Source organism: Micropterus salmoides, unplaced genomic scaffold (assembly GCF_014851395.1).
Source record: "Micropterus salmoides isolate LMB-PRFRI ecotype aquatic unplaced genomic scaffold, ASM1485139v1 Ms_hic_scaffold_16, whole genome shotgun sequence".
Taxonomy (NCBI): domain Eukaryota; kingdom Metazoa; phylum Chordata; class Actinopteri; order Centrarchiformes; family Centrarchidae; genus Micropterus; species Micropterus salmoides.
Window position 1 is genome coordinate 15,309,775 of NW_024040707.1, and position 24,580 is coordinate 15,334,354.

The 24,580-nt window shown below is 39.8% G+C and overlaps 1 protein-coding gene across 1 annotated transcript in view; it reads left to right on the forward strand.

Annotated features, from left to right (window-relative positions):
• The window catches only part of slc9a8 (solute carrier family 9 member 8), a 30,325-nt gene extending 10,871 nt beyond the window's left edge, over positions 1 to 19,454 (forward strand). The window contains exons 8-16 of the mRNA XM_038722416.1: positions 1,178 to 1,321; positions 11,995 to 12,133; positions 12,218 to 12,323; positions 12,440 to 12,556; positions 12,645 to 12,727; positions 12,839 to 12,950; positions 15,947 to 16,167; positions 16,904 to 17,050; positions 18,178 to 19,454. Of these exons, the coding sequence (XP_038578344.1) occupies positions 1,178 to 1,321; positions 11,995 to 12,133; positions 12,218 to 12,323; positions 12,440 to 12,556; positions 12,645 to 12,727; positions 12,839 to 12,950; positions 15,947 to 16,167; positions 16,904 to 17,050; positions 18,178 to 18,291 (1,183 nt within the window). The 3' untranslated portion in view covers positions 18,292 to 19,454. The remainder of the gene's footprint in view (positions 1 to 1,177; positions 1,322 to 11,994; positions 12,134 to 12,217; positions 12,324 to 12,439; positions 12,557 to 12,644; positions 12,728 to 12,838; positions 12,951 to 15,946; positions 16,168 to 16,903; positions 17,051 to 18,177) is intronic.
• Positions 19,455 to 24,580: the final 5,126 nt, after the last annotated feature.

Sequence of the window (24,580 nt, forward strand, 5' to 3'; positions counted from 1 at the left end):
CACCACACCCATGTTTTTATTTTTATGCCTCCTCACTGGCGACAGCCCTGGCCGGAGGTAGTATGTTTTCAGGTTGCCTGGCCATCCCTTTCTTATGAATATGATATCTCAGGAAGCCCTTGAGGGAATTTATTGAAATTTGGCACCAACATCCACATATACTTAAGAAATTAACTCATTACAATTGGGTTGTCTAAGGTCAAGTACACTGTGACCTCACAAAACACATTCCATAACTGGCCAATTGATTACCATATTTCACAGTTGGTCAGAGAGCAATTGGTGACACTTTTGACTCAAATGTCAATGTCACTGATATCACAAAACACGTTTTGTGTGTCTTAGTATGAGCTTGTGTCAAGTGTGTTCAAGCAGGGCTTTTGCCTTTTTAATTTACTTCACCAAGGAGAGTATGTTTTCAATCCGATTTGTCTTTCAGTTTGTGTAAGTGAGAGCAGGAGGAGCTTAACAGATTTTAATGATATTCGTGGGGAAGCACTGATTAGATTATGGAAGGAAAGTCCCATGTACTGTCTATCCACCCATTTCCGCCCAGATAGATTTTGCACCAATTTTTAATTTATTTACTTTTTGTGCAAAATATTTTTTGCCACTCCTCCCCCTAGAGTAATTTAATAATCCAAACTCTACCAAATTTTCCGCATGACTTATAGTATATAGATGACCCTGGAAAACATGTTAATTCATTTAGTTGTAGTTTAATTAGTTGCACAAGTAACAAGACACAAATGCATTGAAGGAGTAAAAAGGAGTGTGCCTTACAAAGACATCTCAACAACAAAAAACAATACATATCAAATTAAAGTTCATCAAAACATCTATTTTTATTTATGACTCTTCATACTGCTTTCCCAGAATTATTTACCAAGTTGTTGTAGGTGTAACGCATTGTGTAATTTTGTGTCCAATCTAGAAGTTTCCTTGTACAAATCCCTGACATTCTGGGACAGGATTTATGTATTATCCAAAATCATGGCAATTATTAAAGTAGCAATGTATAAGACAGGAATGCATGTGCATTTCCTGTCTGCATCATTCTTTTACAGTACATACACAATTTTGTTGTGTTTGTTTCTTTTAAGGATGTTTCTGCTTGTAAAAGTGTGGTTACTGCTTAACCGTTATCCACCACTCATCTTCTCTCCCTTTGCTTTAGCTTTGCCTTTGGCTCACTCATCTCAGCTGTGGACCCTGTAGCGACCATCGCCATCTTTAACGCCCTCAACGTGGACCCTGTCCTCAACATGCTGGTGTTTGGTGAGAGCATCCTCAACGACGCTGTCTCCATTGTCCTCACTAAGTAAGAGTTTCTAGCCAGTCCCTCATGACTTACTTATACTCACACATTGGCACATTTACATTTGCCCATGCGTTTACACCACCAGCAACCCTATGGACATTGTGCAAAAAGTCAAAACTTCCATTTAACAACACTTAACCGTACTTGTAGTCAATAGAAAGTAGCATGATGAAGACACATGGCCAGGATTTTTAAGCCCCGAACACAAAACATGTAAGGTCCCTATTGAAACTGAAGTAAACTCAGTTTTGGGGGCCATTTTGGATTTAATGGGGGTTTTTTTTTTGGCGATTTACACACTTTGTACTTTAGCGAACTCCTCCTAGGGATTTAGTTCGATCAACTTCAAATTTTCGCTGTGCACTCTAAACCCATTGACGATTAAAAGTTATTCACAAGTCGACCAGTTTGCTCAAAAATTGGTGATTTGCTATGAAACAGGAAGTTGTTATAACTTCAGTACACGTAATCACATCTGCACCAAATTATAGTATAACAGTAGTGCTGCTCTGAACACATCCCTATGCTAATATCCACTGGAAGTCATAGCGCCACCTGCTGGCAACAGGAAATTACACATTTTACGCTGTAATGTACTACTCCTAGCAGGTTGGACGTATCAACTTCAAAACTGTCCCAGAAAACCCTTAACACATTGATGAGGCCATGATGTAAAAGTTGTGAGTTTTTGGTTAACGGCGTGGCGTGGCGGCGAAGTCCCACGCTTCGCCATGACACAGGAAGTTGTTGTAACTTGTAACTAATAAGAGTCCCGCCCTGAACACATGTACATGCCGACATTCACCAACAGTCATAGCGCCCCCTGCTGGACACAGGATATGACCTTTAACGAAGCAGCCCCCGTGGCATGTTTCACCTACATGTATGAAATTTCTGGAGCACATGTATCATATCCAGATGTACATAAAAGTGTGATGTCCAATGCTGGGACCTGTGTGTATGTATATGTGATCTGATGAATGTGGATGACATTCGTGACATTCAAAGATGAAGATGGTTATGGAATGTTTTTGTGGTACGTGTCCAGAAATGAGTAATGAGGACAAACGACTCCCTTTGACACCCATATGTTTAAGTCTCTCAAAACTTGCTGTGGACATAGGAGTGTCACTCTCGTTTGTCAGCAGACTGGTGACGAAACACACCAACACGTTCTTGACGAACAAGTTTGACAGAAATAGTTGGCAGGGTTCCCTTGTTTTTATTCAGCACTATCTTCCTATCTGTTGTCTCTGTACTCACTTTATTGCTGCCTTATCTCTCCTACTCACAACCAGCTAAATGTGCAAAGTGATCTCCAGTGTCTGCATGCCCCCATAGAGCAAATGAGTGCATGAATAATAGATAGACTGAACAGCCCTGGCAGTTTGCTTGTTGTTAGCACTTCACAGACTTTCCTAGAAAGCTGCTTTACAGTTTGGCCCAGTCATTTATAAAAGTCCCGCAGGTAATGCCTTTGCAAACATATCACAGATGTTTAGTTTCTTTTTTTAGATGTGTTTAAAAGCCGTGTTACTCTCTTTAAAATCTAATAAAATGTGCATTTGGCATTCAAAAAACAAATGATTTATCAATCAGATAGTATTCAATTAAATTCTGTGTGTGGCAAAATTTCACAATAAATTAAAGCTGCAAGCAGCGTTGGGGGGGCCCTCGCACTCGTAGCGTGACTCGGCCGAGTTGCATATTCTGCAGCTCTGCCGGTGCGGCTGTGAATTTGTTACGCGGTTATGTCGCCGCATGAAGGTGTTATATGTCACTTCCTGTGTCCCCTATGTGGAGCTACATAGCACTTGCCGCTATGAATATAAATCGGTATTGGTGTGTAGATGTCTGCGGGGTGGGAGAGAATGTGAGAACAGCGCACATTTCATCGTTACTGTGTGTTAGAGCATGGGAGAACAGTGGATACTTTTAATACAGCCCACACCCCTAATACTGTGTAACTATAACAAGTGGAGAACAGAAGAAAAAGATGTTCTTTCTTTACAACTGTCTGCATAGGTTATTCATATTGTGTAATGAGTGAAAATAAATAGGCCTACTAGGCTCCTCTCTACTTTGACATTTAAGATTAGCTTGTTTGATCCACCTTCATACACATGTGACATTACTGTACAACTTGAGAAAGGTGAGTTGTTTTCTGCTCCAGCCTGCCTAAAAGAAAAGCGTTTTTGGGATTAAATGACCTTTATTAGCTGCTGCAGTGCAGGATGAACTCAGAATAGACCCATTTCTCACCTTATTATTCTAAATCATGCAACGAAGAAGAAGAAATGCATAATAAAATCCTGGGACAAAATCTGTCCACAAATACTGTACAGCATGTAGTCTGATGAACAAGACTTGGGCAGTGAAATGTTTAATTTTTTTAATTCATGTGGTAATAGTTGTCCACAACTCAAATCAGAATATAAGAAGAAATGTTTTATACCACCTCAAGAAGGCTTCCTATCAGAAAGGTAGGAAGGTATTTCAAATGTACAACTGCAGTCCTGAAATCTAAGTAAAGTAATTTCCCTGACATTTTTGTGTTACTTTACTTTTAATAGACGCATGTAACAGGTTTTATACTTCCTGTGAGTATAATCCAATCAATCTTATTTTCATACTGTATATCCGTTGTGTAATTTGATAAATTGTGTTGTATGTCGTGCTCGCATCTCAGAGAAGACTCTGACTGCAACATGCGTCTTTGTAAAGAGAGAAACGGACAGAAAAAGTCTCTAACTCTGCCTGTCAGCTCGCTCTGCTCCGTTAAAACTGAATTTACCATACAGAATTGAATACGAGTGCACTCCAGATTTAGCGGCAGCCAGCTGACCGTGTGCTTCTCTCTATACCGCAGTTCTGTGTCCATGCATGCAGCAAACTGAAAGCACTGTCTGTCGGAGCGTCTACATGAAAAGAGAAGGAATACATTGCTGGTAGTATTGTCTTCAGAGTTGTTAAACACCTCAGTGCACTGAAGGAAGCCATCTGACTGTGTGAGGGGCAAGATCGTTGATGTCTGCAGGCAGAGTAGGAGCTCTCCTGTCTGACTGGTCCACCAATAGCAGAGAAGATGACCCCTTGAGTTATCAAGCACGTAAAGTTTGGTTCAGATGTGAGCATGTACACGTAAGTTACAACAACTTCCTGTGTCATGGCGAAGACTTGATCTCTGACGCCACGCCACGGACACACCCATTGACGAAAACTCGCAAATAGCACAACTTTTCATCTTCAATGCCTTTAGAAGGTACAGCACAAATTTGAAGTCGGTCGGACTAAATCCCTAGGAGGAGTTCGTTAAAGTACGAAGTGTGTAAATCATCCAAAATGTGACGTAAAATTCAAAATGGCCGACTTCCTGTTGGTTTTAGGGCATCGCTCCAAGAGACTTTTTTGTGCGTCTGGACAAGATACACGTAGCACAGAAAATTCGTGCACGTAGGTGAACGTGCGGCGGGGGCTGCTTCGTTAAAAGTCACTTCCTGTTGCCAGCAGGTGGCGCTATGACTGTGGGTGAATGTCAGCATGTACATGTGTTCAGGGCGGGACTCTCATCCTACATGTACAGTTTGGTCCAGATGTGAGCATGTACACTGAAGTTACAACAACTTCCTGTGTCATGGCGAAGAGTTGATCTTTGACGCCACGCCACGGACACGCCCATTGACGGAAATTCGCAGATAGCACAACTTTTCATCTTCAATGCCTTTAGAAGGTACAGCACAAATTTGAAGTCGGTCGGACTAAATCCCTAGGAGGAGTTCGTTAAAGTACGAAGTGTGTAAATCATCCAAAATGTGACGTAAAATTCAAAATGGCCGACTTCCTGTTGGTTTTAGGGCATCGCTCCAAGAGACTTTTTTGTGCGTCTGGACAAGATACACGTAGCACAGAAAATTCGTGCACGTAGGTGAAACGTGCGGCGGGGGCTGCTTTGTTAAAAGTCACTTCCTGTTGCCAGCAGGTGGCGCTATGACTGTGGGTGAATGTCAGCATGTACATGTGTTCAGGGCGGGACTCTCATCCTACATGTACAGTTTGGTCCAGATGTGAGCATGTACACTGAAGTTACAACAACTTCCTGTGTCATGGCGAAGAGTTGATCTTTGACGCCACGCCACGGACACGCCCATTGACGGAAATTCGCAGATAGCACAACTTTTCATCTACAATGCCTTTAGAAGGCACAGCTATGTAGTTGACGTATTGGGACGTATGACGTATTGACGTAGTGTGTGTGTGTGCGTTGGGTGCGAAAATTAAACATGGCAGCGCGCCGCTGCTAGAAAAAGATTAACTTATCCGTAACATCCTAATTCAAAAACCTGGATTTCAATTCGGACCTGGACCAACTGGAGGATTACATTGACCATCACTTCAACAGACTTTGTACAATGGGCCGATCACGCAAAGCCAAAAAACCACGCACTTCGGATTCTCCCTTATCAACCGATTCACCGTTATCACCAACATCACCAGCATCCACTCCTACCGAAACAAACTGCTGTTCCGACATACTTTTATCAATCAACGAGCGCTTATCTAACCTGGATTCTAGACTCTCACTAATCGAAGTACTGCACAAAGAATTTCAAAACATCCGCCATAGCCTGGAATACAGTCAACAACAAGTCGATTCGCTCACAGAAGAAAACAAATCACTGAAAAGCTCCGTGGACACACTCACTGCAAAACTTTCCACTGTAAACACTCAACTTACCTCCGTCATCGCTGAGAACAAAGCCATGCAAGAAACTATCCTGGATATACAGTCACGAAGTATGAGAGACAATCTAATCTTCTCCGGCATTCCCGAATCATCCACCGAAGACCCCGAAAAATCTGTTAAGGACTTCATGGTTAACCAGCTCAAACTTACACCAGAGACTGTAGAGCACATCACTTTCCATCGCGTTCACCGTTTAGGACAGAAACCCATCAACTCCACCCGTTCCCGGCCCATCATCGCCAAATTTGAACATTTCAAGCAAAAAGTACTGGTTCAGCGACAAGGACGGCAGCTCAAAGGGACTCATTACGGACTCAACGACCAATATCCACAAGAGATCATCCGCAGACGTAAGCTACTTTTCCCCATCCGTAAGACAATGATCAATCAAGGTAAAAAAGCAATCATCACAGTGGATAAATTATATATTGATGGACAATTGTTTAGAGACAAAGACACTACTCCCTGGCTTTACTAACTATGGAAACTAGCAATGTAACATTTCCAATCCGTTTATGCTCAATTTATATTCAATTCATAATCTTCATATTCTTTAATAAAACCAATTGCATCACGCACGCACATTGTATTCTAAATGCACCTAAATAGCCTTGCACACTGTTTATATGTTTTGTTGCTGGTTTTAGGTATCTATGTTTTCCCTGTTTTATTTGTCACTTGGTATAATAGATTTACACACACACACACACACACACACACATGCACACACATCCATACACACAGACTTATATACTCACACAAGGTAAATATGAAATGTACATTATAGGTTCATGCAATTGAAATTCTTAACTTGGAATATTCGTGGAGTTGGTTCACAAACAAAAAAAATAAAGTTTTAAATTACCTAAAAAATACACAAGCAGATATATGTCTAATACAGGAAACACACCTGTCGCAATATACACAAAACAGCTTAAAAACTACACATTTTAACCACTGTTTTTCCTCCCACTATAATTCAAAACAAAGAGGAGTATGCATCTTAATAAACAAAAAAATACAGTTTAACCACCATACAACCATTTCAGATCCTGAAGGCCGTTTTATCATTATTAACATTTCAATCAATAATAATCCAATTACAATTGGCAACATTTATGGACCAAACTCTGATGATTCCGCCTTCTTTGCAAATTTCTTTTCCTCTCTTTCAAACATTTCCAACGGTCCAATAATTATAGGGGGAGACTATAACACTGTAATCAATCCATCATTTGACAGGTCAAAACATACAGGAAAACCTTGGCAGTCCTCTAAAACAATAAAACAGTTCATGAGTGATTTTGGTCTTGGTGATGGTTGGAGGCTACAACACCCACTCGCCAGAGAATACACCTTTTATTCTAATGCCCACCAAACCTACTCTCGCCTTGATTTCTTTCTAACCAGTAATTCAATCCTACCTAATATCTTAGAAACTAAAATACATCCGATCATTATTAGTGACCACTCTCCAGTAACTCTCACATGGAATCCATCTGCAATACCAAAGCACCCCACCAGATGGCGTTTTAATACATCACTCTTGAAAGATCCAGAATTTGACAGCTATTTCAAGAGAGAGTGGACATCCTTCCTTGAAATAAATGACTCTCCAAAGTCGTCAGCATCACTGCTCTGGGAAACATGGAAAGTAGTTTTACGGGGTAAAATTATATCATATTCAGTACATAAAAAAAAAAAGGACAAAGAAAAAGAAGTCCAACTGGAAGAAAGAATAAAAGAATTAGAAATTTTACATGCTAATAATCAATCAGAAAGCATCTATATAGAAATTAGAGAGAAGAAAATTTTGCTTAATGAAATAATAAACAAAAGAAACCAGTTTCTGATTCACAGGCTCCGTCAAGAAACTTTTCACCATAGCAATAAATCCGGAAAATATTTAGCCAGTCAAATTAAAAGAAATAAAGAAAGAACAGCTATAACCTCCATCAGAAACTCGGCAGGGAAGCTAACCAATTCACCAGTTGAGATAAACAAGATATTTCAAGATTACTATATAAAATTATACTCATCGGATCTGGACCCAAACCAAGAAGACATAACCCAATTCCTCGATAACACTATTCTACCCAAACTCAACATGGAACAAGTAAACACACTAGAATTACCAATCACAGAAAAAGAACTTCACTCCGCATTGAAAAGCATGCAAAAAAATAAAGCACCAGGTCCAGATGGCTTCCCTGCTGAGTTCTACGAACATTTTTGGTCAACCGTATACCCACTATTCAGCAGAACAATAACAGAAATAAAACATAACGCAAAGTTCCCATCCCACATGAATACAGCACTTATATCACTCATTCCTAAACCTAACAAAGACCACACCTTCGCATCTAACTATCGCCCTATCTCACTTATAAATGTCGACATAAAAATGATTAGCAAAACACTAGCCCATAGAATTGAACAAATTATACCGTTTATAATCCATCCTGATCAGACCGGCTTTATAAAAGGTAGATATGCATCCAATAACACCCGCAGATTATTCAATCTAATGCATTACTCATCAGTACAAAAGAAAGATACTCTCATTGCCACATTAGACGCCGAAAAAGCTTTTGATAGGGTCAACTGGAAATTTCTATTCACCGTGTTACAAAAATTCGGCTTTGGAGAGTCATTTATTAATTGGATCAAGATTTTATACATATCACCATCGGCCACAGTCACAACCAATGGACTAACATCACAAAGCTTCACACTGCACAGGGGGACGAGGCAGGGATGTCCACTCTCTCCATCCCTATTCACGATTTTTATTGAACCTTTAGCAGCAGCTATCCGCCAAAACCCAGCAATCAAAGGTATTGAAACACCACAACAAACACACAAAATCTCACTTTATGCAGATGATATCCTACTATATATACAAGAACCCCTAACATCCACTCAAGAAGTAATTAAAACAATCCAGTCCTTCTCAAAAATATCAGATTATGCAATAAACTGGAACAAATCTTTCATCCTCCCTCTACATAAAACCAAATGGGATGTGGCACCCCACCAAACACCTATACCTATATGTCATGATCACATCACTTACTTAGGCATTAAGATCTCCTCCAGACTGTCAGAGTTGGTAACACTCAACTTCACACCACTGCTAAAAAAAATAAAAGACGATTTGCTTCGATGGCTCAACCTTCCAATCTCCATAATCGGCAGGATAGCAGCAATAAAAATGACGATTTTACCGAAAATTAATTATCTATTCTCAATGATTCCAACCCACCCTACACTGACCTGGTTTAAATCACTAGACTCCATTATCACTCACTTCTACTGGAAAAATAAAACGCCAAGGATAAAACTCACTACACTACAAAAAAGTAAGGTTCAAGGAGGACTAGAAGCACCAAATTTCCAATATTACTCAATGGCTAACCAACTGCAATACATATACAAATGGATTCACCCCACCCAATCCGATATTATATGGCTAGATATAGAACAATCACTATGCAAAGAATTAAATATAGCTGACATACCGTTCCTCACCAAATCAATCAAACAACACACATGTTTTAATGCAGTAACTATAGCTTCCACTCTGACAGCCTGGTGGAAATTTCACCATATCACAAATTCTAAATTAGTTCCATCTAACTTCACACCACTGTGGAACAACCGTGACTTTATAAGCAATAAAAAAACATTGAATTTTCACACATGGGCAGAAAGGGGTATTACCCACATTAAGCACATTTTCAAATCTAACACATTTAGACCATTTCCGCAACTAGCCCAGGAGTATGGCATCGGGAGCAACGAATTCTTAAAATACCTACAAATCAAATCTTCTGTTCTGACAAAAATAAACATCAGAGACACAACTTTAGAACTTCCAGCGGCAATATCAGACTTGGTCAACATTTCCTCCCCAAAGAAACTTCTCTCTAAAATATACAAAATGATTTCAAACCAACTTCAGACCATATACTTACCAACAATAAAATGGGAAAACGATCTTTCAATAGCTCCTGATGCCAGCTTCTGGACCCAAATCTGTAAAAACATCCATCTCATGTCCAAAAATGCAAATCTTCAGTTAATACAATACAAAATACTTCATAGAACACATTACACGGGCAATAGATTAGCTAAAATGGGTTTCACATCAGAAGTTTGCACACATTGCAATCAAAATTCTACAGATACATACATCCATGCAACCTGGCACTGCACTCCAATCAAACACTTTTGGGAAGAGGTCACACAGTCACTATCCACTATAGTTGGCTGCCACATCCCAATGTCGCCTTCTCTTTGCTTGCTGGGAGACCTCACAATAATCACTGATAAAACTATAAACTCTAAAATACTCCTCATAGCTCTAACCATCGCCAAGAAAACTATCCTCATGAACTGGAAAACTAGAAATAAATTACACATTAACATTTGGAAAAATCTTATAACAGACTTCATTGCAATGGAATATGCATCTCCCCTTCATAATTACGCATCTAAAACTGACTCCTGCCGCCCAACACTTTCTGACCTCTTACAGCTGTGAACCCTTTCTCGGTTTTCAACTCCAACTCCTCCCACCTTCTTAATCAACCCACGAAAATTAATGCATTTAGTTGTTTGAACTTGTTCATGTCATCATTGTTATTACTATCTTTACTGTTATTGTTATCGTTGCTATTTTCACTGTTATTTTTTCATTGTTGTAATTGCTGATGTTGCTGTCTTTTGCTTTCACCATTGCGGTCACCACTGCCATCATCATTGTCATTTATTATTAATATCATTATTACCATTATTATTATAATCATCAATATTGCCGTTGTCAATGCTGTATTGGAATTAAGTGTCATTATCATCACTACTGCAATAATTCCCCCCTTATCTCTTCACGGGTTTTTAATGCACCACAACATAGAATAGGAAAAAAAAAAAAAAAAAAAAAAAAAAAAAAGAAGGCACAGCAGAAATTTGAGGTCGGTCGGACTAAATCCCTAGGAGGAGTTCGTTAAAGTACGAAGTGTGTAAACCATCCAAAATTTGACGTAAAATTCAAAATGGCTGACTTCCTGTTGGTTTTAGGGCATAGCTCCAAGAGACTTTTTGTGCGTCTGGACAAGATACACGTACCACAGAAAATTCGTGCACGTAGGTGAAACGTGCGGCGGGGGCTGCTTCGTTAAAGGTCACTTTCTGTTGCCAGCAGGTGGCGCTATGACTGTGGGTGAATGTCGGCATGTACATGTGTTCAGGGCGGGACTCTCATCCTAGATGTACAGTTTGGTCCAGATGTGAGCATGTACACTGAAGTTACAACAACTTCCTGTTTCATTGGACGGCTATGGGTTCTTGAGGCTTTTTTGTGCGTCTTGATACGATACATGTCCCCAGAAAATTTCGTACATGTAGGTTGAACGTGAACGAGGGGCTAATCTTTTCCAATTTTCTAGGTGGCGCTAGCGAGTCATTTTGCCACGCCCATGTGCGAAACTTGTAGAATACGAAATTTTTCACCGGTTCTGACATGTTTGCAAATTTTGGTGAGTTTTCGAGTATGTTTAGGCCATGTCATTTGGGCCTACTTTGCAGAAAAAAGAAAAAAAAAAAAAAAATATATATATATATATATATATATATATATAATCCGAGCAAATTCAATAGGGACCTCGCACGGTTGTGCTCGGGCCCTAATTACTTCCAATTATGTCACTGTTAGGTCTTAGGGGTGATACGTTACAGCTGAGCTCCAGATTTTGATGGCCGGATTACAAACTCTGCACACCCCCACGCACATTTTCTCTCACTTGTTCGAGTTTGTAGGATTCAATCATGGAGTTTTTCTGCCCTCTAGGGTCAGATAGAGGTATTACAACTCAGAATGTGTAAGTAATATGTGTATAATATAAGTAACTTTTCTTTTATCTTTCAGCACAGCGGAGGGATTCTTCTCTCGCTCAGACAACTCTGTGACAGGGTGGGAGACTTTTTTGCAAGCATTGAGTTATTTCCTTCAAATGTTTTTTGGTTCTGCTGCTCTGGGAACCCTCACTGGACTCATCTCTGCAATTGTATCCAAACTCATTATGTGTGGGAGAAATGTACAACTGTGTGTGTGTGTCTGTCTTATTTAAATTCCTTAATTTACTGATCAGTTTCTAAAACATTTTGACCTGAGGAAGACTCCTTCACTAGAGTTTGGTATGATGATCATCTTTGCGTACCTTCCCTATGGCCTGGCAGAAGGCATTAAACTGTCTGGTGGGTGCACATATACCCAGACACTTACTCTGACATGCACGCCAAAGAATATATCTTTTTATGTTCAACTTCATAGGACTTTCCTTTTCAATGCCATGCTTTCTCTCCACCTACAGGAATAATGTCCATCCTGTTTGCTGGAATTGTGATGTCTCACTACACCCATCACAACTTGTCTCCTGTCACCCAGATCCTCATGCAGCAGACTCTGCGCACAGTGGCCTTCATGTGTGGTCAGTGAATTCCCTCTCTTCACTCCAAGTCCCGCTTTGTTTTCATTTTACAATGTACTCAACAATATTTTTCTATTTTTCTCAACAGAGACATGTGTGTTTGCCTTCCTTGGTCTCTCCATCTTCAGCTTCCCTCATAAATTTGAATTTTCCTTTGTCATCTGGTGCATAGTAAGTGCTCCTGCATTTTTAAAAATGTTGTCTGTATGCTGACATCGTTCCAACCTAATTCCTGGTGTCTGTGTTAATTCTTATGATTGTGGCTTGTTCTTCTGTCCGTAGGTCCTGGTTCTTCTCGGGCGAGCAGTGAACATCTTCCCTCTGTCATTCCTGCTGAACTTTTTCAGAGACCACAAGATCACACCCAAAATGATGTTCATCATGTGGTTTAGTGGTAAGATGCTACAGTGACCCTTAAGTAAAGAATGACAAGGCTTTTGGCTCTTTGTTAGTGTCTAAGGAGTGAAAATTGCACAAATATAATGCGCATCTCTCTAGATGCACATGTCATTGAAAATGTCATTGAATGTCAAAATGTCATGTCATTGAAAATGACGTGGTAAAACTTTGGTCATCTGGTCGGATAAAAAAGGTATTTGAATGTCACCTCACCTTAGGCTATAGACAAAGGAATAAATCAATTAATAGAGAAAATAATCTGAATATAAATCGAAAATAATTGTTATTTGCAGTCCCAAGTAAAATAAAATAAAACGAGTGAAACAACTACAACTTATCCAGATTTTAGTTTACATTATAACTATTTATTATAACTAAGTATAAGTGAATTTGTTTCTGAGGACAAACATGCCTCTTTCAAATACATCAACTTAGGGCTGGGCAATAAAACAATATTGTTATCATGTATTATGAATTCATGCTTCGTCAGGTCTGTCAGCAAGCCAGCAGGACAACAACTTTTAAAATGTTTGTTTTCTGAATGGAGTTTGGATCGATCAGGGCTATGCTTTGCTAGCTTGTTCACAGTAAAGTACAACGATTGCTGGAATAAAGTTATGGACACACATTTTCTGAACTCACCAGCTAGTTCAACGTCTACGCTTTCTTTTCTTCAAGCAATGTCCAGTTCTTTCCGGTTTTTATGTAAATATGAACTCTGGGTGGCAACCGACGCTAACAATAACAGTGGAACTGGAAATACAGGGAAGCCCGTTGCTGAGAAGCTCGAGTGAAGATAAGTCAAATTTTTAATCCCAAAAACTAAGGTAAAAAAAATAATTGAATAAAAGCAGTTATCTCTGAGGTCCTTCCGCGTTTAAACGGCGTAGTTTTCAGAGCATAATCCAGTCCGACTACTGTTGTTTATTTGTCCAAAAGCTGCAGTGCTGCTCCTGGCTCTTTCTTCTACCCTTCCCCGCAGTTTAGCAGCTCTCCGTCGGCCAGCGGCATGTCACTCACCCACTCTGCCTGGTCCCCTCCAAACAAACCTCTGAAGCCGTCAGTGATGTCTGGACAATCTCACCGCTGATAGGCTTTTGCGACATAACGTTTTGCGAATTTCTCGCACAAGTTGAAAAATTTTAACCCGAGCGAACCAGCGAATGCCGCAACAAACGCATCTTCTGCACCGCCTGGACCAAATTTGCATCTTTGCATTGAATTTGTATGTAATCAAGCCGTGCAAAACGCTGGATTTGCTTTCCATGTTAACACGCTCTGAGACCCAGATTTACAGTGGGTACGGAAAGTATTCAGACCCCTTTAAATTTTTCACTCTTTGTTTCATTGCAGCCATTTTCCAAAAATCAAAAAAGTTCATTTTATTTCTCAGTAATGTACACTCAGCACCCCATCTTGACAGAAAAAAAACAGAAATGTAGAAATTTTTGCAAATTTATTAAAAAAGAAAAACTGAAATATCACATGGTCATAAGTATTCAGACCCTTTGCTCAGTATTTAGTAGAAGCACCCTTTTGATCTAATACAGCCATGAGTCGTTTTGGGAAAGATGCAACAAGTTTTTCACATCTGGATTTGGGTATCCTCTGCCATTCCTCCTTGCAGATCCTCTCCAGTTCTGTCAGGTTGGATGGTAAACGTTGGTGGACAGCCATTTTCAGGTCTCTCCAGAGATGCTCAATTGGGTTTAAGTCAGGGCTCTGGCTGGGCCATTCAAGAACAGCCACGGAGTTGTTGTGAAGCCACTCCTTTGTTATTTTAGCGGTGCGCTTAGGGTCATTGTCTTGTTGGAAGGTAAACCTTCGGCCCAGTCTGAGGTCCAGAGCGCTCTGGAAAAGGTTTTTGTCCAGGATATCCCTGTACTTGGCCGCATTCATCTTTCCCTCGATTGCAACCAGTTGTCCTGTCCCTGCAGCTGAAAAACACCCCCACAGCATGATGCTGCCACCACCATGCTTCACTGTTGAGACTGTATTGGACAGGTGATGAGCAGTGCCTGGTTTTCTCCACACATACCGCTTAGAATTAAGGCCAAAAAGTTCTATCTTGGTCTCATCAGACCAGAGGATCTTATTTATCACCATCTTGGAGTCCTTCAGGTGTTTTTTAGCAAACTCCATGCGGGCTTTCATGTGTCTTGCACTGAGGAGAGGCTTCCTTCGGGCCACTCTGCCATAAAGCCCCGACTGGTGGATTGCTGCAGTGATGGTTGACTTACTACAACTTTCTCCCATCTCCCGACTGCATCTCTGGAGCTCAGCCACAGTGACCTTTGGGTTCTTCTTTACCTCTCTCACCAAGGCTCTTCTCCCCCGATAGCTCAGTTTGGCCGGACGGCCAGCTCTAGGAAGGGTTCTGGTCGTCCCAAAAGTCTTCCATTTGAGGATTATGGAGGCCACTGTGCTCTTTGGAACCTTAAGTGCAGCAGAAATTTTTTTGTAACCATGGCCAGATCTGTGCCTTGCCACAATTCTGTCTCTGAGCTCTTCAGGCAGTTCCTTTGACCTCATGATTCTCATTTGCTCTGACATGCACTGTGAGCTGTAAGGTCTTATATAGACAAGTGTGTGGCTTTCCTAATCAAGTCCAATCAGTATAATCAAACACAGCTGGACTCAAATGAAGGTGTAGAACCATCTCAAGGATGATCAGAAGAAATAGACAGCACCTGAGTTAAATATGAATGTCACGGCAAAGGGTCTGAATACTTATGACCATGTGATAGTTCAGTTTTTCTTTTTTAATAAATTTGCAAAAATTTCTACATTTCTGTTTTTTTCTGTCAAGATGGCATGCTGAGTGTACATTACTGAGAAATAAAAAGAACTTTTTTGATTTTTGGAAAATGGCTGCAATGAAACAAAGAGTGAAAAATTTAAAGGGGTCTGAATACTTTCCGTACCCACTGTACATGCTCTCACATAGCCATTTTACATTCACGTTCATTTGTCCTTTTCTTTGTGTGGTAGGTTTGCGAGGTGCTATCCCTTACGCGTTGAGCCTCCATCTGGGCCTGGAGCCCATTGAGAAGCGGCAGCTGATTGGCACAACCACCATCATCATCGTGCTCTTTACCATCCTCCTCATGGGGGGCGGGACCATGCCACTAATTCGCGTCATGGACATTGAGGAAAGCCAGTCACGGCGGAAGAACAAGAAAGACATCAATCTCAGCAAGACACAGAAAATGGTAATGGATGAAGCAGTTACATTTCACTTCAGTCTGCACACACACACACACACACACACACACACACACAAAAAGTTTGTCGGCTTCCTCTATACTTGCTGTGCCATCCTCTCATCTGCCATCAGACTCCTCTTCAGAGGGAAAAACATCAAAGGGTTGATTGTGGTTTGTGTGAAGAACACTGAATCAGCGGGGAGCAAAATACTCATCACAGACATGCACCACAAGCACCACAACTCAGACGAGCACAAATAAACCCAAGCAACTGGCATTAATAAAATTTCCCAGACACGCCAGAATACAAGCAATTGTTTTTAATATTTCAGTTGACCCCATTCACTCTAACTCTAGATAATGGGTCATCTTTTGAAGTATTCTACCACTGAGGTCATTGCTGCCGTGTGGTTGCATGTTTGATGTCTTACAGAGCTTAGTTTTACACCCCGGGGTATCAGCAACTTCATCTATCATTCCTCCCTTCCTTATGGGTTTTTGATGTAGTTCCCTCTCCTTGCTCCCTCTGCTCTTTCCCCCTCATCTCTGCTCCTTCTGAGTGTGATCTCGACTCCACCTCTCTCACCCCTGTCCTGTCATTTTTCCTTTCCTGCACCTACCTTCCTCTACCTCCATCTCTTTCACCTCTGCCTCATTAGTTGGCTCCTCTCCTTTCATTTCTTTCTTTCTTTCTTTCTCTCTATTTATCTGACTCCCCTCTCTCCTCTTCCTTTCTCTCCAGGGTAACACCATTGAGTCAGAGCACCTATCAGAACTGACAGAGGAGGAGTACGAGGCTCAGATCTTCCAGAGACAAGATCTAAAGGGCTTTATGTGGCTTGATGCTAAATACCTCAACCCCTTCTTCACTCGCAGGCTCACTCAAGAGGTAAGCGAAAGAGATCCCTTAAACGTATTTCATTGTTTTCCAGTTGTACTGGTTTCCTCTCCGTTCTTACAATTGATGCACAATAAACAGAAATGCTTCGCAATACAACAACTGCACAGTAAATATCAAGTTGGTGAAGCTCATAATTGCTGAGCCACGACGTGAAGGGTTGCAAGCAGTCGAGCCATGCTGCACCGCACAGCTAGTGTGCTGATGGTCTGTTTGCGCTATTCCTCCCCGTAATATTAAAAACTGATCTGCTGACCAAATATTACAGAATATGTCCATATCTGGTTGATTAGACTTGAAGAAGATAGCACCACTAACTTGGTGAGAAATCCCATCGCATTTCCTGTAACTTCTTCACAGTAAAAGCCTCCTAACAAGTGTAAAGTGACGTGGCAACAGCAGGAACAGTGGGGTTTGCATCATCAGTAACTTAACACAGCTGAAAGCGATCATTAGATAGAAATAAGGCTGATATTTGACAGAAAATCAGGAGTGAATCCCATGCTGTAAGGCTGTAGTGGAAACTCATGTCATTTAGATCTAGTCATAGTACATCTTAGTAAATACCTCATTAAATTCAAACATTGCGGTGATACAAATCTTTGCGCCCCTGATGGTAATTTGCTGTAGGCTAAGTAAATATTCCCTATAGTTTGTTGTTTCGCAAATTTAGCAAGTATTTTTAGCCACCTCTGTTCTTTTCCTAGTGCTGCCTTCAAATCTGTAAACTGGTGATTGTCAAACCTTTGCCAAAGAGGACATACTGTATACTGCCATTTGGTAGTTACTTTAATATCACTTACCTGTGTAGCAGCCATTGTAATTATGATTTACATAATTTGTTGTTTCTTCTTGAAGTGATAAACAGTGCAAATTATCTAATTTGACAATGGGTGAAATCTCAAACTCTGACTCTTGACAGTATAACGATATTTAATGTTTAATTCAAACCTCTCACAGTATTATCAATAACAGAACATTTATACTGCAGCAGGGCTACTGAATTATCTGTTATTTTGTCTACACCTCGGCCTGTTTATGTCAGTATTTCTTTATTATTTATTCTCGCATGTGTGCTGACTTGTTGTGTGTCTGTGTGTGCAATGTGTGTGTCACAGGACCTGTTACATGGCCGTATCCAGATGAAGACCCTGACCAATAAGTGGTACGAAGAAGTTCGCCAGGGACCTTCAGGCTCTGAGGACGAGGATGATGAAGCAGAACTTCTGTGAACTGAATGCCGTTCATATGAAAACGATAAATGGACATTGTGTGTTCTGAGCGGAGGGAGTGTATGTGTCTCTGCGTGTGTGAATGTGTATGTTTGAGGACACACTGTTGTTCACCTGCCACCAACTTTATGTGACAAAAGAGTCTCCGTCTGTACCCACAGTGCATTTTGAGTTCTAACACTGGTTGAAGCAAAAAAAATCTGTGAAAATGCTGTCCCTCGTAAATGCCATATTATGTAGACGTGCACGCTCCAGTTCACTGATCTGCTGAACAGCACATGGGAAATTTAGTTGATCCTGTGAACCTTTTCCCAGGTGTTTCTTTTATAAAAGGTTTGGTCTGAAGGGAAGCTGAGAGAGAAATCTTCCATATAAAGCAATACTAGAGCACTTTTTCACTGTGTCTCCTCACGTTTGTGTTGTTCATTGCTGTATGGCGTTAGCTTATTTAAACTCTTGTAGAAGTTTTACTTTGTGTCAGGGGAAGGAAACATCGTGATGTCGCTACAGGCTCAATTTCTAAAGTGGGATTTGTAATAAGCCACAGGTGGCTGCGTTGAATAGCTTCCTGTTGAACTACATTTAATTCTCTCTGGGTCTTAGTCTATTTAAAAAACACATATTCCTGCATGAGCTACCACTCCACCCTCCAGCAACGAGGCAGCAAAGAGAAATGCGGGAGAGTGTTAAAACTAATAATTTTTGAAACATTAAACAACTAGCGTCTTATAAGAGAATAATTATGCACCAGATTTTCATTTTCAAATATGGTTCCAGTTTTGTTTCTCTGATTTCACTTTTCTGTGTTTATTTTCCTCCTCTTGCCACTGCATTGTGTATAACGTAGAACTTGAAATGTTGCTTTTGTGATTTTCACTATGGATATCTAATGAAGAAAGGCACCAATGAATGTGTGGGTAGCTGGGAACACTTGTGAATGTATTTTTTTCCTATTTATTTATCAAATGTGTATGTGCTGTTTTCTGGGAATGAAGGCTTTTATACAAGCTCTATGAGCACTGCAGAATTATAGAAAATGTGTATAATTAAACACATTGACATCCTATATGTTGTATTCAATGCTAATTTAATCGAAGATGAGCTACACCCCCAAAAGAGTTTGTGTTTTGCTAATTTCCACAAATGCCTTGTGGGGAAAAAAATAAAGTAGTTACTATTTTTTTTAAATACTTCTGAAGGAGACAGACGTTTATTATGTGCCCTACCGTCCTGGAAATGCAAGTACTTCTAAGGGGAACTAAAAAACTACCAGCTGATTACATTTTGTATGAAAGTCTCTCAGTAAACCTCAATTCCACCTTCATACACAAGGTGTTAGGACCGTATGATCTTTAATTTGATCTTTGATAACTTGAGACGTTTTGACTAACACTTGCATATTTTAGTATGACTTTTAGTAATGTCATTATGCCACTTTCCTCTACAAGTCCACAAGTCTATGTAAGGTGAGTCGACAGCAAGGCAGCTTAAGAACATGAAAACACTTTTATAATCAGATAACTGATCAATTCTGTTGCAATAAATGAACACAGTTTACACTTTAATGAGGTGTCACGTTGCCAACACTAACCAGCCCATACTGAATGGAAATCAATCTAAAAACAAAATGCATAAAGAGGCCAATACAATAGTTTAGTTTTTGTAAAGCCCTTGGTGCTAAATACTAAATATGTGCAATGATTTGACTAGATGCTGTCCTTATTGATTAAAAAGGTTTTTGTTGGGTCTCTGGAAATAATATTTTAAAGGGGTCTAGACCTGCTCTGTATGAAAAGTGCCCTGTGACTTCTGTTACAATTTGGCACAATATTAATAACACTGAATTGAATTGAAAATAAAATTTGTCTGAAAAATGTATTTTTGTAATGGTAATGTACAACCACTAGATGGCTCTAAATCCACAACATTGGTCCATGAAAATGTAACAATCCCATAGAACAGTGCTTCATTATTTACTTTTCATTACCCAATTAGACCCAATAAATCCTCTGCTGTGCATTATATATAATTCCACTGTAAGTGATTGAAATACATGTAAATGAGGAATTACATTTTCCAGTCATTTTCTGCATGTGACACTGTTGCATTCTCTGCAACATAACTCAACCTACTCTGTATAAAATATTAATAGCTCAGCCTTCATTCACTTGTAACTGTACATAAATTTATATTATGTGGTACCTCCATCAAACAATATAGCTTGAAAATTTTCCTGAAAGTATTGTTTCCCAATCTGGAGTTTCTAATAAAATGGGCACCTAGTAATACACTTTTAAAACAAATATTTCTTCATCAGTAAATTGCATGACGGTGTATTAGTGCTATTGTAGATTTTAAAAAATTACAGAGCACGGGGAGGGGGGTAATATTTCCAAGATTCAAAAGACGTATTCAAAATTTACAAAAAAATACTACTTTTCAGATGTGTTTGTGTTATAAAAGGCTATGTACTTCGACATAAGCTACTTTCACTAACCAGTATTATGAGATTCTTCTTCTGTTCAAAGACCAAAAGCATAAAAAAACTGCAGATTTATTAATGACTAAAATATGATGCATGCTTTCAATTGACTTGAAGTCTGTCAGCTCTCTACAAACTCCATTTTTTCTCTTGAGTTTTTTTCTAGTAAATGTACGACTTTTTCCCCCTCAGAATATTACCGTCCTCATCCGGCTCCGTAAGTTCTTTTTATTTTATTATATTTATCTACAATGGCCCTAATATGCCATCGTAGTATACTGTGGTGTATCATCATTACCTTTTTTAATGAAACATACATTACTTACTTACACTTCCACACTCTCCCAGCATTTCCATATTAAGAGGAAATGAAAATAATTTACGCTTAATATGGAAATGCTTTTTGTCTTGTAGCAACGGCATGTTAATATGGTCCTCCCTGTAAGTAAGTAAGTAAGTAAGTAAAATTTGTTTATTATAGCACTTTTCACAGAGTGTGTCACAAGGTACAGAGTGTAGAAATCTATTCTTTCTCTGTTTAAATACAGACATATCAGTGTCAAGAGGCCTTAGCAGTATAGATATACAATCATGTTCTTGGGATATTAGCTTGGAATTCTTCCAGTCCCCTAAACTATCCATCCACTATCCTTCGCCTGAGCCAAATCATCCAAATCTGGATGGAATAAGTATCATCACTCAATATACTATTGCTTGTTCTACAATTATAATGTTCTTTTTTCGATTAGATAGATAAATTAAGAAGCACATAGTGAGTGAATCTACTCAAATCCCCTGCCAAATAGCAAATGAAAATATGTTGGTTGATTAATGAGAGAATGTAATTAACATCCTGGTTTGCACAGGTGATGAATGAATATCTCACACCGGCACTCTGACAGCTTCTGATCGTGTATTTTTACAGGCCTGTGGACGACAGCAAGGGATTTCACTGGTTAACACGCCTTGAATCTGAGATTCGTAACTCCTCTGTGAAATCAGAAGCTATTGATCAGTTGAAATGAAAACACCTGTAGACTCTCTGCCCTCTATGGCACATCCGTCTTCATCCCAAAAGGTGAGAATTCATTTGGCACATTGTTTGTTGACATACACTAATTTACTGTGGTAGTTCTGCACCTCAAACCATACAAATATATTTGTCTTAATGGCAGCGTGTAGACTCTAGGAAAGAAAAAAACACTGTACATATAACAGCTCTCCCTCCTCTCCAGGTGTCCTTCTGAAACACCCAGCAGGAGAGATGAGAGGGTCAGAGAACTACAACAACCACACACAGACTCACAGTGTGACATGATGACTTTCAAACATTCAATCAAAAAGTAAGTCGTTTTTCTGTCTTCTTGGGGTGGTTTGCTTTGACCATTGACATACCCAGTACTGTCACCGGATAAGTCAACAAAACAGAGTAGGCAGCCCATACCAGTTCTTTCTCTTTCTTTTTCACTTAGTTGCTCGCCTCCTAACAACATTTCTTTATTCTCTATAAGCCATCTGTCTTTATTTTACACACTCCTCCCAAAGGCTCTGCTTTTAGCTACTGATTGAGTGATTCACTCCATTAATGTTCTCGTGAATGCTCTGTCGGCAGGAGTTTAAATATGGAGAAAACAAGCTTGACCTCCATGCATGTGGTAACAAGGGATTGTCACAGGAAAATATCTATGTCCCTAAATTCCCTAACCCTCCTCACCCCTATCTCTATCATAGAATTGGCGAACATGGGACCCTTTGTCATGTTCCCTTTATAAATCTGGGTAACATAGGACCTCTGGGAACATAATGAGTCTGACTATTTCTTGTTATGTTTTGTTATCATTGAGCAGAGCCAGGCTAGCTGGTTCCAATCTTTGCGCTAAGCTGAGTAAACCAGTCGCTCATAGTAGGTTCATATTTACCATACAGACAGGAAAGTGGTATTAAGCTTCTCATCGAAATCTCGATAAGAATAAGAGCATTTCCTAAAATGTCTTAAGTTTTCCTTTGAAGACTATGCTTCAAGAAATCCATCTAATCTGTACAATGTATTTAGCTACAATGCATCAAGTTAGCACTGAGGGATGGAGGGCTTTCTGAGAACAATATGCCTTTACTGATTGTTCAACTTGTGCCCATTGTGAGAGGGTGTGGGAATGCATGTTCTTTTAAGGGTGTGTAGTTTGTGTGAGGGGGGTGTATCATCATTTGTAAGAACTAGAGTCTATGACGCAAACCAAATAAAGAGATTAAAGAGTTTTTACTAAACTTGCAGTTATTAAGCATTAAGGAAGTAACATCTTTCGGACATTTGTACGCACTTATTCAGTTGTTCTTCTGTACTTCCACAAAACAAAGAACACAACGTGTCTCAGCTAAAGTATTCATTATCAGTAGTGAGGAACATAGGAACAGCACCTAAGTGTATGTATATCTGATAAGGCTGTATGTGTCTTTGCAAATGTGTCTGTGTCTGTCTGTGGACAAACCATGTCCACAGACAGATGCAGGCAGTTATATATCTAGCAGGCAACAGAGACTTGGGATGTGAAAGACTTCACTTCCAGTCCAGTGGGTTGCCATGGGAACTGACTTAGGGTCAGTTTTTTGAGTGGCATACCATCGACCGCCATTTCCTCTTGAGGCACTGGAGGAGGATTTTAGTACAATCCCTTGTTTGGGAAGTTATTTGAAGCTGCTTTGCTGGCTGTAACCTGAAGCTGTGTGAAATATGCAGAAAGTAGCAGTCATTATGACTGCTCATTCTACACAGAACAAAATTATAACACTTTTGTTTTTGCCCTCATCCATCATGAGCTGAACTCAAAGACTTTCTCTATGGTCTAGTGGCCTTTCATTGTGGCCAGCCTAAGGCACACCTGTGCAATACCAATGCTGTCTGACCAGAATCTTGATATGCCACACCTGTGAGCTAGATGGATTATCTCAGCAAAGGAGAAGTGCTCACTAACAATTTTGACAGATTTGTGAACAATATTTGAGAGAAATAGGCCTTTTGTGTACATAGAGAAAGTCTTAGATCTTTGAGTTCAGCTCATGATGAATGGGGGCAAAAACAGAAGTGTTGCGTTTATAATTTTGTTCAGTGTAATAGAGAAGTATCTACCTGGGGCCCTTTGTGTTTAAATCAAAGGAAAAATTCTGGAAATACAGTTAGCCAAAGCATGCATCTGATTATTTTTATAATGACAACATTTCTTCTTCTTACTTTTTATACTTTATGTTGATTTGTCATTAACCTCTGAAACACCTCTGTCCTGCCAGTGGTTCAGTCAACACAAATTCACGTTGTGTGGCCAAACTTTGCTTCAAGTCAAACAGCTGTACTGCAAATTCTACTGAAGATCCCAAAATTTCCACAGAAACCAAATATGTCAGGCTGAATTGTGTAGAAATGTGAATTCACTGATGCAAGAATATATTATGTAATAATGTAAGGCAGTATAGAATAAACAGATTTTTTCTACATTGAAGCTAAATGGGAACTAATTACAGGGAAGTAAAATGGGAAAACTGAATGCCGGGGGTAAACTTGGGGAGCAGTGATCATAGACTTCCAGTCATTTTGGATTCAGTCTAATTGACCTACTGTACTGAAGCAGTTCTGTTAAATAGATTGGTTACCACTGGTGCCTTGATTTGTGCCATGTTATGTAATACACTGGAATTCAAGGGGAGAGGTTTCATCAGTGTTCACCTTTAAAGAAAAACATGACAGTAATAAGGCTAGCAGTTATTCAGAGACAGCAATTGCTTTCCAGTAAGACTTCTCACCTTTGGAGCACAAAA